This window comes from Chenopodium album, chromosome 24 (assembly GCF_948465745.1).
Source record: "Chenopodium album chromosome 24, dcCheAlbu1.1, whole genome shotgun sequence".
Classification (NCBI taxonomy): Eukaryota; Viridiplantae; Streptophyta; class Magnoliopsida; order Caryophyllales; family Amaranthaceae; genus Chenopodium; species Chenopodium album.
The window spans coordinates 28,262,097-28,277,859 of NC_137857.1; the positions used below are offsets into that span (position 1 = coordinate 28,262,097).

The 15,763-nt window shown below is 37.0% G+C and overlaps 2 protein-coding genes across 2 annotated transcripts; one reads left to right on the forward strand and one right to left on the reverse strand.

Annotated features, from left to right (window-relative positions):
* Positions 1–5,705: 5,705 nt before the first annotated feature.
* LOC145612421 (putative methyltransferase At1g29790) lies at positions 5,706–9,252 on the forward strand. Its single transcript, XM_081667795.1, has 2 exons — positions 5,706–7,045; positions 8,817–9,252. Exon 1 carries the CDS (start codon positions 5,880–5,882, stop codon positions 6,996–6,998), a length of 1,119 nt encoding a protein of 372 aa, XP_081523921.1. The 5' UTR covers positions 5,706–5,879; the 3' UTR covers positions 6,999–7,045; positions 8,817–9,252.
* Positions 9,253–9,812: 560 nt separating this feature from the next.
* Positions 9,813–14,883, reverse strand: LOC145611303 (pterin-4-alpha-carbinolamine dehydratase 2, mitochondrial-like). The gene is made up of 7 exons (XM_081666618.1): positions 14,747–14,883; positions 14,613–14,659; positions 12,788–12,885; positions 12,154–12,239; positions 11,836–11,959; positions 11,607–11,675; positions 9,813–10,221 (listed from the first exon to the last, which is right to left on the reverse strand). The coding sequence occupies exons 1-7, from the start codon at positions 14,798–14,800 to the stop codon at positions 10,136–10,138; spliced, it is 564 nt and encodes a 187-aa protein (XP_081522744.1). The 5' UTR covers positions 14,801–14,883; the 3' UTR covers positions 9,813–10,135.
* Between the last annotated feature and the right edge of the window lie 880 nt (positions 14,884–15,763).

Here is a 15,763-nt window from a genome sequence, read left to right on the forward strand (position 1 = left end):
CTTCACCCCGGGGTATAGCTCCCTCACCCCGGGGTATAGCTCCAACACCCCGGAGAGCATGCCCTCTTCTCACTCTCACTCAATGCTCCTTCACCCCGGGGTATAGCCCCCTCACCCCGGGGTATAGCTCCAACACCCCGGAGAGCATGCCCTCTTCTCACTCTCACTCAATGCTCCTTCACCCCGGGGTATAGCTCCCTCACCCTGGGGTATAGCTCCCTCACCCCGGAGAGCATGCCCTCTTCTCACTCCCACTCAATACTCCTTCACCCCGGGGTATAGCTCCCTCACCCCGGGGGTTAGCTTCCTCACCCCGGAGAGCATGCCCTCTTCTCACTCTCACTCAATGCTCCCTCACCCCGGGGTATGACTCCCTCACCCCGGGGTAGCGCACCTCACCCTTCCTCTCAAAAAATTCTAAGTAAAAGCCAAATGTTCTCACCTCACCGATCCCTCACCCCGGGGGTAAAATTCAAACCTCTCATATCTCTCTCGGGGTTGTCGCGCACCAAGGCCCGCCAGGCACCCCCTCGGCATCCCCGGTCTGACACTCGGCTCGACTAGCAAGGCCTTCGGCCATCGCCTTTCCTCTCAGCTATCCAACCGCAAAGCTATCCTCTCATCTCAAATTTTTCTAAGTAAATGCCCTATCTCTTTAAACATAAGTCTCAGCTATGCATAGCTCACCCTCTCCTAGGGGTAATAGACCGAGTGCACCACTCAAGGAAAACCCCTCGGATCCCTCGGCCTGCTCCGTACACTCACCCCCTCAGTATACGCTGCTACCCTCTCAGCGTCTCCCTCAACTCGGGTTTTCACACCCCTGCGACACCTAGCAGCCCTTCAACACTCTAGCTAAATACCCCCAGAAAATTCGAAAAATATCACTCACTTTCTCGGCATTCGCACTAGCTACCCCCTCAGCCTAGGCACATCCCTCGGCCTAGACACCTGCTCTCACGCTCACATCTCTCACTCTCTCGGCGTTCGCATCATAACCCCCTCGACAGCACCGAGCAACCTTTCAGCAAAAGTCGAGCATTCGACTTGGCTCCCCCCTCAACTCTCCTCACCTCAGCCTACCCGAGAATTAAAATATATATATATATATATATATATATATATATATATATATATATATATATATATATATATATATATATATATATATATATATATATATACAAAGTCCGATTCAGGCATCATGACTTACAACATTCGAAATTCAAACACAAAACCGAAAATTCCCGCAAAACCGAACACACCCAGCAGGAATTCGCATTCACACTCAAAATTCAAAAACTCAGAAAAATTATCAAAGTCAAACCCAAATTCCAATATTCCCAGGCAAATGCAAGTACGGTGGGAGTTCATATGTTTCAAGCTAAGAAGATGGCAACTCATCAAAACCATGGTTCAACTGGGCCTAAAGTAATACTTGAGCCCAGAATATCACCATTGAGGGATTAAAGCTTTATTACAAGCTTAATTAGCATTGAATCATCGCCAGATTATCTCAAAAAGCCCCAAGGGTAGGGGAAATGAAGACAAGACATGCCTTCAGCAAAATACATGGAGCTCAACCTGAAGAAAAATATTCTAAAAAGGGAAAAATCATCAGTTGTGCCTAAGCCCTCATCAGACTTAGCCCCCCAAACTGCTCAATCATCAGAATGAAAATACTCTCAATGCATTGCTTGGGGCTGGTTTTCACCCTTGCAAGTCGCTTGGGGCTCTTTTTAGCCCTCAGATGCACTTGGGGCTTGTTTTAGCCCTCGGGTATACCTCGGATTCTCTCCGGTATATCAGACAACTCTTCTCTTATCTTTACTCCGCGTGATATCCGAACTTCATGCGATCTCGTTCCCACATCACGCGTGGGGCTAAATGTTTGGGCTAAGTCCATTGTCCTAAGCCCATTGACCTGGAATTATGAAAATACCCCTCCATTATCCAGCCCATCATTAGTCAGTACCAAGTACGGATTTACCCCTAATCTATCCAACTAAGTACAACTTCTGCCACCTGAAAGTACATCTATAAATAGCTCTCCAATCATTAGCAATGGTAACTTTTTCCTAATTCTCTAATTCTCTCTCTACTTTCTCTCTCTACTTTCTCTCTCTAAAGTACGATCGCTGACTTAAGCATCGGAGGGGCTTTCCCGGGTCACACCCCCGGGGCAGTTAACCTTCTCTCTCTTTTGCAGGCCTAGCTCTCGGACAGCAAGGCATAGAGGAGGGAAATTCGGACACTATTAGGACTTTTGCCTTAAGACATCTTGACATTATTACCGTAACCCCGAGGAATACTCTAAGACTCCCAGGAGAAACTCTGTTTTCCAGAAACAATTATGATTATAAATATCATAAGAAAAACTTAGCACCTAATTGTATTTCCGTATTTAAAACAAAAATGGTAGATTTGCAACTTGTAAAATTGTACTAATACTCAAAATTATGATATGTGGGAACAACCAACTTTCCTAATTTGTTGCTTCTCTGTATGCAATAGGCTCCTTAATCTGCATGACATTGTCAAGATCAGTGTGTGTCAGGCGTCATAAATAGTATGTCTTTATGAGATTTAATAACATTAGAAAAAATTGTATAGAATAAAATGATATTTGCCGGTCTTCAAAAATAAAGCAATCTTTTAATTATACCGAAATAAAATGATCTTTGACATAAATATACTCAAAATAAATTAAAAAACTAATAATTGTTTAAAAGATTAAAACCAAACACGTGTCCCATTGTAATTGGTTAGAATTTTTTTTTATATATTTTCTTTTTTTTTTTTTAAAAAAAAAACATTTTATAAAAAACAAACCTCTTTCGTGTTTTAAAAAAAACCTCTTTCTATCTCCTCCCCTCCCCTTCCCCGGAAACCACTGAAAACCCCTCCCCACCACCATCTCCCCTCCCCTCCCCTCCATTCCATCCCCTTCCATTCCCCTCCACCCGCCGTCCATTATCCTTGACCACCCATACACCCCAACACCCACCCCACAACCAGCGTTCAAGCATTCCACCCCTCTTACAACCACCCCATAATCATCCCATGAAAGAGGTGGTTTGCATGGGGTTCAAAGTAGGGAGATGGTCGCGTCGATAAGGGGCTAGAATTGGGGGGTTTCTAAGGAGAGCGATTGTGGTCGGCGAGGGGCTGGGTTCATAAGGGGTCAAGGTGGTGGTCAGTAAGGGGCTAGCTTCATGAGGGAGTTAACATGGTGGTCAACTTCTTTGGAGGAGGGTTGTGGCGACGATGGCCAGTGGGATGGGATTTTCGTTGCTGGTGGAAGTGAGGTTAGGGGGATGAGCCGATGAGGTGGTGATGACAGGACTGTTGAAGGGGTGGCGGGTTGTTCACGGGGTGGGGGACTGTTTCGAGTCTTATTTTTTTTATAAAAAATTAAATTAATTTTTTAAAAAGAAAATTAATTCTAATTATTTTTTTAAAAAGAAAATTGAATTAATTTTTTTAAAAGAAAATTATACGAAGTATATAAAAAAAATAACCTACCTATCATAATACACCACCTGTAATTTATGAAACATGTTATCATATACCAACTAGTCACATTCTATCTATAGAAGATGCAGGTTATTAACTGGTCACGTTTTATCTATTGAATTTGGGAGTTCATCATCCTAGAACAATTCATTCTTATGTCCCTTTAGAGAGGCATAAGGACGGGTGAGAAGAATCGATCCCAAAATTCCTTGAAATCGTGAGAGAATCTCTAATTACCCGAGCCATCCCTAACTATCAAGGAGACTTCTTGTATGCTATGTGTACAAGTGTATATATTGCTTATATCCTAATAAATGAGAAATCCAGCCAAAAACCTAAATCTTGTCAGAAAATAGATTTCTTCATTTGCATGAGTTCCTGCATCACTGCATGGTTTAAAGTCTAATGTCCCAATTCTTTGAGGTGGGCTCCTATAATCTCCTAACACAATTAAAGAGTATGTAATACAAACAAGTTATTTTACATTTTTACATTACAAATAACAAGTTGGCATACATTCACGTGGCGTCGGTTACATTTTCAACTGTTAGATTCAGCAACTCTGTGGACAAATAGAATTAGTATTTAATTGTAAATCATACTTAAAACATAAGTAACTTATGTAAGCTAACTAGCTAAGTGCACTTTATTATGTACTGCATTAAACTTAATTAATTGCACAACTCAGTTGCAATCCATATGTATTTTTACTAAATGCGGAGCAGTCAATGTACCACTTCCTCCCCCCCATTGTCTATTCTTGATTAGGTATCCAGAAATTAAAGTCTTTATTTTCAAAAATATCGCAATTTTTATCATACTACCTTCATTTCGTAATAATCGCAATAATTTGACTTTTATGGTATCTATATGCTTACATTGACTAACATGTAGTACTTTTTACCTATCTACAAAAAAAAAAAAAAAAAAAAAAAAAAAAAAAAAAAAAAAATGTCATGCAAAATTTTTTTGGAGTAATCTTTATGTATATTTTTATTACGGGACAATTCACATTTACTTAATTTCAGTTAAGCTCTAATCAGTTCAGTTTAGCTCCAATCAATTCAGTTCAGCTCTTAATTTCCTTTGCTCATAAAATATTCATTTTAGCTCAGTTCAGTTCAGTTCAGCTCCAATCAATTTAGCTCAGTTCAGTAAATGTGAACAGGCCCGTAAATATTTCTTTAATTATAAATATTAATGGTCAAAGTTGTGCATTGATATGTGTGTCGGTTAAGATGCTCCGATTATTAATCAAGCAAAAGGAGTAATATCACTTTTATTTTTAAATCTCATATGACCTCCATTTTTGATAGTTCTACTCACTTATTATTAATGTGGTCAAAGTAATATAACTTTGCCTGAAGTTTTGATTTCCCGAAGTTTTGATTTGTACAAAAGAAAAAAATTAGCATTGAAGAAATTGATGGTCAAAGATGCACGTTGGAGACCGCACTAATGTAAAGTGAGTCGAACTTTCAGAAACGGAGAAAGTATAACATATTTTGTGTATAGGAAATTGATATAACTAATCCTTTAGCCTATGTATATAGTAGAAAATATAAATAAAGTATAATCATATCATTGATAACACTTAGGGCCTGTTCTCTTTACGTTGAAATTCAGTTCAGTTCAATTCAGTTCAGTTCAGTTCAGTTCAGCTGAGTTTAGTTCAGTTCAGTTCAGCTCCTAATTCCTTCTCTTATAAAAAATTCAGTTCAATTCAGTTCAGTTCAATTCAGCTGAGTTCAGTCAATGAGAACAGACCCTTAATGCATACTTTTGTCATACATATCTAAATTAATAACAATATTTGGTTATGTATTACAACAAATACTAAATATTTAAAAATAAAAAAAATCAAGACATATCTAATAAGATTCCTACATACTCCCCTTAATCATAGTACTCCATAGAATCATTCAATCATGCATAAGGTGATATAGGTGGAATTGTGATTTGTGATACTCTTCATTTTTATTCTCCAAACCAAGTTGACAAACTTTACTTCACTTTATTTCCCCAAAGTCACAAGAAATAATCTAAAGCAAGATCTACCTTCTTTTCCCCCAAAACTACAAAGTTTTCTTTTTAATAATTTTATTTATTTATTTATTTAAATTTCTTTGTAATAATAAAATAAGATCACAAAAAAATAAAAATAAAAAATAAAAAAATGAAATAAAAAATCAAGTAAAATCTCCCTTAATTTCATCCCTCTCTCTTCTCTACCAACTGCTACACAGAGCTCACACCTCACTGGTACAACACTACCTAGGAGTAAGAGCTCACTCCTTCCAACTCCACCTACCTCAATTCATCTCAATCCCTTGAAATTTTCCAACAAATTCACACCATTTTCAATGGCAATGTCATTTACAATGGGTCTAAACTTCCTCCTTTTAGTAGCAATGGTTGCTACAAACATCCTCTCACTCTACCACCTTTCTTCCACCACCTCTTTCCTCCGCCAAAAACCACCTTCCCCCACCACCACCGCCGTCCCCCAACACCTTCTCCGTCAACTCCAAACCATACGCGCCACCATTACCCACCTCACGCGCCTCCACCCTGATAAAACCTCGGTATCGGCTTCGACTAACCCCACCAAAACCCCACCTTCAGATCTCCTCATTTATAGCAATCTTGCTCCTATTGCTTCCTCTTGTCATGATTTTCCTGATCTTCTTCATCAATACATGAATTACACCCCTTTTTCTACTTGTCCTAAAGATAACAATCTTGCTGAATCTTTGATTTTGAGAGGCTGCCATCCACTTCCTAGAAGGAGGTGCTTTGCTAGGACTCCATCGAATCCGAGGTTGTCGAACCCTGATTCGAATGTGATCTGGGGTTCTTACCCTTCTGCTACTTGTAAGAGTTTCAAATGCTTAAACCCTAAATTGGGTTTTGACTCAAATCTTGATTCAACCCAATTTTTGTCTTATAAAACTGATCTTGATCTTACAATTCCACAGCTTATTGATATTGCTAAAAGGGCTAATTCTGTGATTAGATTAGGGGTTGATGTTGGGGGTGGAACAGGAACTTTCGCGGCAAAAATGAAAGAAAGGAATGTTACTATTTTGACTACAACAATGAATTTGGGAGCTCCTTATAGTGAGTTTAATGCTATTAGAGGGGTGGTGCCATTGCACGCGCCACTCCAGCAACGATTACCGGTTTTCGATGGGGTTATCGACTTGGTTCGATGTGGGCACGCCGTGAATAGGTGGATTCCGATTACGGCGATGGAGTTTCTATTGTTTGATGTTGATAGAGTGTTGAGGGGTGGTGGGTATTTGTGGGTTGATCATTTCTTCTGTAAAGGGGGTGATTTGGAGAAGGTTTATAAGCCATTGATTAATAAATTAGGGTATAAGATTGTGAAATGGGCAACTGGGAGTAAGATGGATTCAAGTGGTGTGAAGAATGGAGAGGTTTATTTGACTTCTCTTTTGCAGAAACCCAAGTTAAGATGATTAGGATAAAGCTGAATTTCTTTCTTACATACTTTCTTATATAACAGGTGAGAAAATCTTTCTCTTTTCTTTTGTATAAAATGTTTTCTTGGTTCATGATATTTGCTTTAGTTTGTTTGCCTTTTGTTAGGAGTGGAATGATAATGCTAATTTTTGTTTGAAAAATTGGTGCAATTATTTCTGGTCAACTCTAATGATGAGATTGTTAGCTTAGGGTACTGCTTTTAGTATAACTTTCACTTAAATGATCTTGTTACTTTTATACTGTATATGTTGATGACGACGACAACAACTTTGTATGGATTTTGTGTAGGCGGATAATTTGTGGCCTGTAAACTTATCCTTGATTTTCCTAGAGGCTGTTTTCTTCAGAGATTTGTGCTTGTTCTGACGATTATGGTGCCACTTTTAGTGTAATGCTTACTTAAAATGATCTTGTTACTTTATATGCTTGATTATAGGCAATTAGGCATAGCTTGGACTATAAACTTAAACCTGGCTTTTTCGGAAAGTTGATTTGCACTTGAACTAATCCAAGGTTGATGGAAAGTCTTTATGATCGACCTCTGAATATGGGATTATGGGAATGCAATGGCTTGCCTTTTTTTTTTTAAGCCAGGTGTGGAGTGTGTGAGTACATATTCTTAAGGTGATTCTGCATGAAGTTGAGGTTTATTAATTACGTAATAAGTGTAGAGAAGTGTTAGTACTTGTTCTAGGAATGCCCAAGTTGGCTGTTCTTAATTTAAGAAGTTTTAAAATTAGATAAAAAAAAAAAAAAAACTGTTTTCCTGAAGGAACTTTAGATACTTTAGATTACATGAGCATAAATTAAATTCAGGATCTTATTTTGTACTCTAATGTTGCTGCTCCCTTAGTTTATGATGATGTAGAAAACCCAAAGACATACATTATTGGCACTATATTGGCGTGCATGTCTTGGTTGCCTGGTTGAAACAATAAGGGCTTATCAGAAGATAGGTAGTGAAAATCTCTCTATACTTCATAAGCTTAAGTAAAGAAATCTTGCTGTGGTGGAAGTGTGGTAGCTCAATTAATACATTGATAGTAATGGAGCTTGGTTTGTAGAGTGTTGCAGCTTATGGGAGAATAAGCACAATTTGGAATGCTTCCTGTTTGGCCTAGGGACTGAGCTTTCTTAATGGATTGTATTTATGTCAAGTTTATGATTTGGATTTACTGATTATCAGTGGAATTTCTTAATTTGTTTTCCAGCCGATACCTTGTAAGTAGTCGCCTGGATAATGTATTGTATAAAGGCAATACATATGATGATATGAATGTCAATTCCGTATCATAGGGGAGAGCTGGGAGTTCTAATTTTGATTTCAATCATTGCGTTGATAGTATATATAACACAGAGAAGAGCCCTTTTAAAGCATATTCAGATGGTATAGCATTGTAGGCAGTAGGCGTCTATTTGGATTCATTCCTTCCCCCCCCCCCCCCCCCCAGTCCTCCAAGAAAAAAAAAGCTATATTTGAGATGAAAAATCTCAAAGTATGGAAATTTTCTGGGTTATTGAATTCCTGGTGGAGAATAAGCCTGCAAGGTTGGAGGTCAGAATGCCCCTTGTCTGAATGCTTAGACATTTTTGCTGTTGACATCATAATTTTGTATGTATTGTTTTGTTAGTCGTAGAATTCTCTCCTCTCTTCCTTAATTGTTGGTCCCTATGATTTCTGAACCATTTCGATCTTCTGGCTGCTAACTCCTGTTATCGAGTTAATAGACTTGGAGTCTTGGATGGAAATACATTGCTGCTCTTTTCCTAACCTGAGATGTGGTCTTGTGTAGGTGTATCAATTGTAGAATATTCAGTCTGACACGGGTTCTCTGAAGAATCACTTCTTGCTCAAGTCAGTGTCTTAGACAACTTGGACATAGACTGTTATAGCTCCTTGCAATTGTGCTGTAAACTGAAAAGGTATACGACTATCGTCCCAAGAGAGCATCCAGGAAGGAAAATGCGGTCCAAATAGTATGCACAACAGGACATACCGATGTTTATTCTTTTACTTTTCTTTTTGCTTGGAATTCAATTAGGGCATTCCTGTTAAGCTTAGAAATAAATAGTGTTCTGTAGCAGAGCAGCATTTTTTCATAATTTATGTAATGAAAAAGTAAACCTGATAAACTTAGAAAGAATTGTTAGTATGGTTTCCGAGATAGCGGAGCCGCAAAAGGGCAGTACCCTGTTGAAAGGCTGATATAATATAGTGAATTTGCATCATGAGTTAATTTTTCTGGTTTGATTACTGCATCTTTGTCGGTACGAAGTGATATAATGCAATGAAAACAATCAGTTCAGAATTCCTCCCATCAATTCTATTAATATCATTTCTAAAAAAACAAATTAATAAATGATCCTCACTTTGAAAATGTAGTGTAGAATTCTAGATGACAAAATTGATTATGAGCCTTGAACTGAATTTATTTGAAACTAATGTGAATTAGTTAGCTGGATGGAATTATCAAAAATCTAATACCGTTTTTTTTAATTATATGCAACAAAGGTGTATTATTTGTGAGACATTATATTTTCCTTAGTTGCACATAATAAGAAACAGAGGTAGTAATTTCAATGTATGTCTTGCAAACAATTTATTTATTGATTTATATTTTCCCTTTAGTGTATTGTGATTTTATAAATCGATTTTAGTGCCCATGAATTGACTTAATTTTCACTATGGTAAAACACCTCCGCTTAAGAGCTAAGCTGTAATCTCCCAAACAAAAATCTTACATGCACAATACATTTAAAAGGTCTATACAAACCAAAATATGGATTTATTTAATTTGTGGTATATCAAATTCATGAACTCATCCAGTAACTAGATACATTGTACAACCAAATCATGTGAAAAAATTTACATTCTTTTTTCTTTTTTTTTTTTTTTTTTTTTGAAGGGTCTATAAAAACAAAATGATAGGTTAGTACCTGGTATATCAAAATTGTATCGAGGTTACAAGGAAGGTAAATTGTTCATCATATATATTGGCACACATCTTTGGGAACTTTCAACTGGTGTATTCTACGGAAAAAAAGAGCATACATCTTACTAGCTAAACAGATGCCCATGCTTATTAAGGAATTAAAGGCAGTTGACCAGCATTTACTTAGGCTTAATCCTCAGAAGGTGTGCAAGGTTAAGAGTGTCGATCTTTGCAGCAAGTATGAAGTCGTTTTCTGTAAGCCCTCCTGCACATTGTAGACCGAATTAGAGTTAAACCTTAGTTAAATATGCAAATTGCATGTTTCCATATTGAATTAAAGCCGAAAGCTAACAATGTGTTCTACTTGGGGAGAACAAGCTTCATAAAGCAAAGATCCTCAAGAAAGTCAGAAAGCTTCATAATGTATTTTGAGACCTACAAAAGCCTTGTTTCATCAAGTATGTTTCACTTGTGGTGTTAAACAGCTGATAATTTTCTCGTTGTTCTTGGCTAAATTTATAGGGAAATTTGTTTCCAGGTTTTAATAGTAGTCAATTCGGTGAGTTTAGAAGGAAGAAAAGCAAATACATAATGTCCCAACTTTTAGAAAAGAAAAGATGATGATAAATGGAAGCAGAACATGATTTTCAAAATCAACAGCGCCAACCTTTATAATAGAACCAACATAGAAGCTAAGATGGTACAGAAGCCAAACTAGGCCCTACACCTGTATGGCTGGTTGTATCAGATCCGAGAACGTATATTTTCCTGCTGAGGACAGTATTCTCAAGTTTCCATATTCAAAGTAAACAAGAGTATAGCTAAAACTTCCCTTCAACATATTTAAATTCTAAAGTCTAATTGAACATAATTTCCTTTCCTAGTAAGTACCAATAGTCCAATACCATCACCCAGATATGAATATTTCTTATTTGAGGGAAATTTATAAACATTAAATATTACAAATTTCATGTACTGATAGTTTCAAGGGTTCTTGTCATCAGATTACCAAGCATCTGAGCTCTCGAACCAGAGAACCCTAACTAAATTCAACTATCACTCTTCGTATGATATAATTTGAGTTCTATACATAAACTAGGCAAATAACTTCTCAGAAATGATATACAAAACTGCAGAAGATTCAAATAATTTTCTACACAAGTAGCTTCTCTCTAATGTTCCATAGTCTCAAATTCATAGTGTATGCATATATTCTTCTACTTGCTAATTTTTAAATATTTTTTAGTTGCTTTATTAATCTCAAACCATGCTTAACATAGGTGTTGTCTAAAAATTACTTAGATGTGAGATAGAAAATACAGATCTCCAAGAGAAAATATTTAAACCTAGCCTCCTCATGCTCCCTTCTCTTAAGCCATTCACATACCTATTTGTCAATTTGCTAGTTGGGTCCCTTTATTTTTCTAGTTTAACAAGAGGAAATAACATGGGAAAAAATTTGAATCCTGATTCTGAACAAAGCATTTACTGATGGTACGAAAACAACAATATGCTCATTTATGCAGTGAGAAAATTAAACAAGACAACCAAAACAAAAAAATAAGAAGCATAGAGCAGAAAGTAAGCCTTTAAAGTAAATCAGATAGTCATATCTCATATGTACTCCGTATACGCTTTATCAACACTTACCGACAGAATGTGTCCAAATTTCAACTGTCACATTGTTCCAACCCACAAGATGCAGATCTGGATGGTGACCTGTTGAGTGTGAAAGAAAAAAGAGAAAAAAAATTATATAAACACAGTGCAATGTCTCTAGCTACAAAATTGTGGTTCACACTGGAATCCATTTGTCTCCAGGTTGTAGTACAAAGTCTGATTACTTTAAAACACAAGATACTAACAAAAATGGCTATACCTTCCGCTTCAGCAACATTAGCAATAGCCTGAAAGAACTCCAGTCCTTTAGTAAAAGTCTTCACCTTCCAAGATCTTGCCAGCTTCAATTTACCTCCTTCATTGCTCAGATTCCAATCAGGAACCTTGATAAACAACAAACGTGTAAGATGCATTACTAATGTCAGGGTGGTGTTAGTAAAGACAAAAGTACAGAAGTAAACAAACGAAATTACTTGCTTGTCTTTGTAGTATAGATTCATGTCATATCCATGTAATTTTAAAGCATGAGATTTCTGCCTTTGACATGAACATGCATGAAAGAATAACAAGTACAAACCTTGACAATTAATTGATTTGCTAACTCTTCATTCATAGGTCGTATATCCTTCGAGTTACAAGGCACACATTTCTTCGATGCCAGGTCTGTGCAAGCCAACAAAGTTGTAAAAAGGAAGGACCATACATTAAACGGTTATTTTAAGCGGGTAAATTGAATAGTTCAAATCAGTTAAATGGATGCTGCAACCTTTCCCCTAAAAGACTGGGGGAGTACCTTCCTCTTAAACAAAAGGACTATGGAGTTCATGAAACAAATACAGTATATTCTAATATGTCCCAAAGAAAGTCTATATAGCACATGACACCCTCCTCTCATGCAAAGGATTTATTTTTATGTTAACCCATCAATTAAAAACTAAATATTGTAGGTACAATTTATCGAACATGTGACCTTTGAAATGAAAAGTGAACTTTACCACCAAATACAATTGTTGTTTAAGTTTCAAAACAAAAGATAGATACTGTCTTTTGTATAAATGATCTAGACATGTAATTAGACCTCCAACAGTTTTATAGTTATAACAAGTGACCTGGGGCAACAGTTTTATAATTATTATAGTGTCAAGTGTCAAAATCCAACCATTTCCTATTAATATGTCATTATATAGGCAAGCAGTAAAGACTGGACGCACCTGGGGCAGTACAGAAGGTTCTAAATTCATGATGGCTCTTTCTAGATTTCAACAATTCCACATGGTTTTGTAACTTTCCGTTGATTGGGGAGCTTGAGCTGTAATTAGATAGAAAATGCTACTCACACCATGCCTTCATAGGTAGGATGATATATCAGTGTGTGCGTGCATGCATGTGAATACATCAACCGAAAAAATAAATTTATTGTTAATTTTGGTGTGCCTAAAGTCGAAATGAGAAGTTAATTCAGGGAACTCCAATAATCCCCATCATTATCTAACTCTCATCATAAGCAACAAATTCACATACATAAAAAAACTGAAGTCCAGCAGTTGTCAAGACATACAGTAGAGATTTTAGACTAAATTGCTAGCTTAGAATATTGAGGTCTGTATAGACGCACATGTAGCAATAGTATAAATATGGCTAGATGATGTCTTCTGCAAAGGAAATGCCCTCTTCCCCCAAGCAAGGAAAAGCACTTACAACTAATAGAATGAGGAGTGATTCCTTAAGTCGGACAGACTAACTAAGCTCCCCAAAAGCTTGAGAGTTGATTTATCATACGGATCACAAACGGAAGCTGATGACAATATTCAACAAATAGACCTCAATCCTCTACAGATATAACCTAAACGTAATGACACTATACTAATTATCTAATAATCACATCCATCACAAAGGTTGTTTTTAAGCAATGTCTCAAAGCTCCCAATTATAGTTGTTATTGTTCTTTGTTGGATATCCAAAATACCACCAAAAAATAAGCTTGGATGACCATCAGCTGGTGGGAGAAGTGCAAATTCATTGTTTATGTATGGTAGTTATCATAGTATGCGAGGCAAATAAAATTAAGCAATATGTTCTTCTAGTAGACATATATTAACCATGTAAAATTTTAACCTAAATGCATAATAGAACACCAAGTCTACTAGGGTAATATCCTCCATCTAACAAAAGTTGATGAAGGATATGATGATGTTTACTTCAATATGTGATACAAAATAGAGCTATTTCGAAAAAAAAAAAAAACAATCAATGAGATAAAAGACAATGAAAATATGATAGAGAAGCTTATTTGCAAAACCACTGTCATCAAAGGGAAAAAGAAACATTAAACCTATAACATTTCTATTGTTTGTTTGATCTTATCCTTGATGAGTCATTTTGCTTGGTTAGCTTTATCTAAAGTTGTCTTCATGTTAATTAAGCTAGATTTCAAGATATCTATTTTGTTGTACCACAAATAAAGAAATATCATAATAGCATTAATCAACCACTCTTGCATGCATTATGTTAATGTCATTTTCTTGTGTACAAATTGTGCTATTCATGCCTCTATTTATTATGTTTTGAGAACAAAATTCGATACAACAAAAATGTGTCACTCCATAGGTATACCAAATACCATATGATTTATCTTCATTTATAAGTACCACTACATAAATCACAAATTGACAATCAACCTCAACTTCCGTTTGTCAGTTTTCCATTAATATTTAAACTACCCATATAAGGAATTTCACAGCATTCAGAGCAATTACTACATTAATCATGATATTGTCCAGAAATTACCTTCTATCTACCCATTTATTCAAAATTATTAATTCCATAATCAAAATATCATATTGAAATAATAAAATATTCTATCATAGAAGCTAAGCTTGTTTTATATTCCTAATGTAACAAATAAGGCAAACACAACCCAGAAATCAGTTCAAAAAATCCTTAATCAGAAAGTTATCAATGAAAATTGCATACGAAAATAGAAGAAAATGATAAAAATTACAAACATAAAAAAAAAATGGGATTGAAGTGCAATACCATCCATTAGATATCAAAAGGAATTGAAACAGAGGAGCAAATTGATTCTGCAAATACCCAGAAAAAGGATTGATGTGAAGATTAGCAACAAGAAAGATAGCAGCAAATCAATGAGAAAAGAGGAAGAAAAATACCTGAGTTTTGGAGAGAGAAAAAAGGCGAAGTGGAAGCATACGAGACATGGACATTTGGAGCGACTACAACAATGACTGACCAATTTGGCAAACACCGCTATTGTGGCGGAGGTTGTAGTGGACGCGTATGCTCTATATGTTATGGAAAATAATTTGAACGAGAACAGTCACTTTTTTTTAAAAAAAAAAAAAAAAAATTAATATTTTTTTTAACCAATTGACTGTTTTTGGTGTAATGATGGTTGAGAATACACTTAGTTAGGAGGATCCGTGTTCGATCTCCTACAATAGCAATTGGGAGGGGACTGGAACCTAATTGTCCAAAACTGATCCTGTTTAGGGTAAAAATACTCCAGGTACGTGGCCCAATCTCATAGTGACACGTGGCCCAGTAAAAAGGCGACACGTGGCCCTATGAGAGTGAGACACGTGTCCACCTGTCAGGGTGACACATGTCAGCCATCTCTAAACGCCCTAATACAACATTAGAAAGAGAAAAAGGCCTTGATGACCTCAGGCCCAAATCCCGAGAAACCCTTGAGAGCCGTAAAACTCCTCCCAGAGTATCAGAACGTCCAGCCTTATTGCTGTGGCCGTTCTGGATGGTTAGGAGATAAGCTCCTCCCAGAGTATCAGAACGTCCAGCCTCATTGTTGTGGCCGCTCTGAGTGGTTAGGAGATAAGCTCCTCCCAGAGTATCAGAACGTCCAGCCTCATTACTGTGGCCGCTCTGGGTGGTTAGGAGATAAGCTCCTCCCAGAGTATCAGAACGTCCAGCCTCATTGTTGTGGCCGCTCTGGGTAGTTAGGAGATCAACTCCTCCCAGAGTATGAGGACGTCCAGCCCAAAGTAAGTGGACGTCCAAATGAACTCAGAGGTTAAGCCTCTCTCGGAGTACGAGAGCGTCCAGTACAAAGTTTGGACGTCCAAATGAGCAAGAAGCCAAGATCATTCCAGACTACGAGGACGTCCAGAGTGAAATATATGGACGTCCATGTGGCAAAAAGAGCCTTGAAT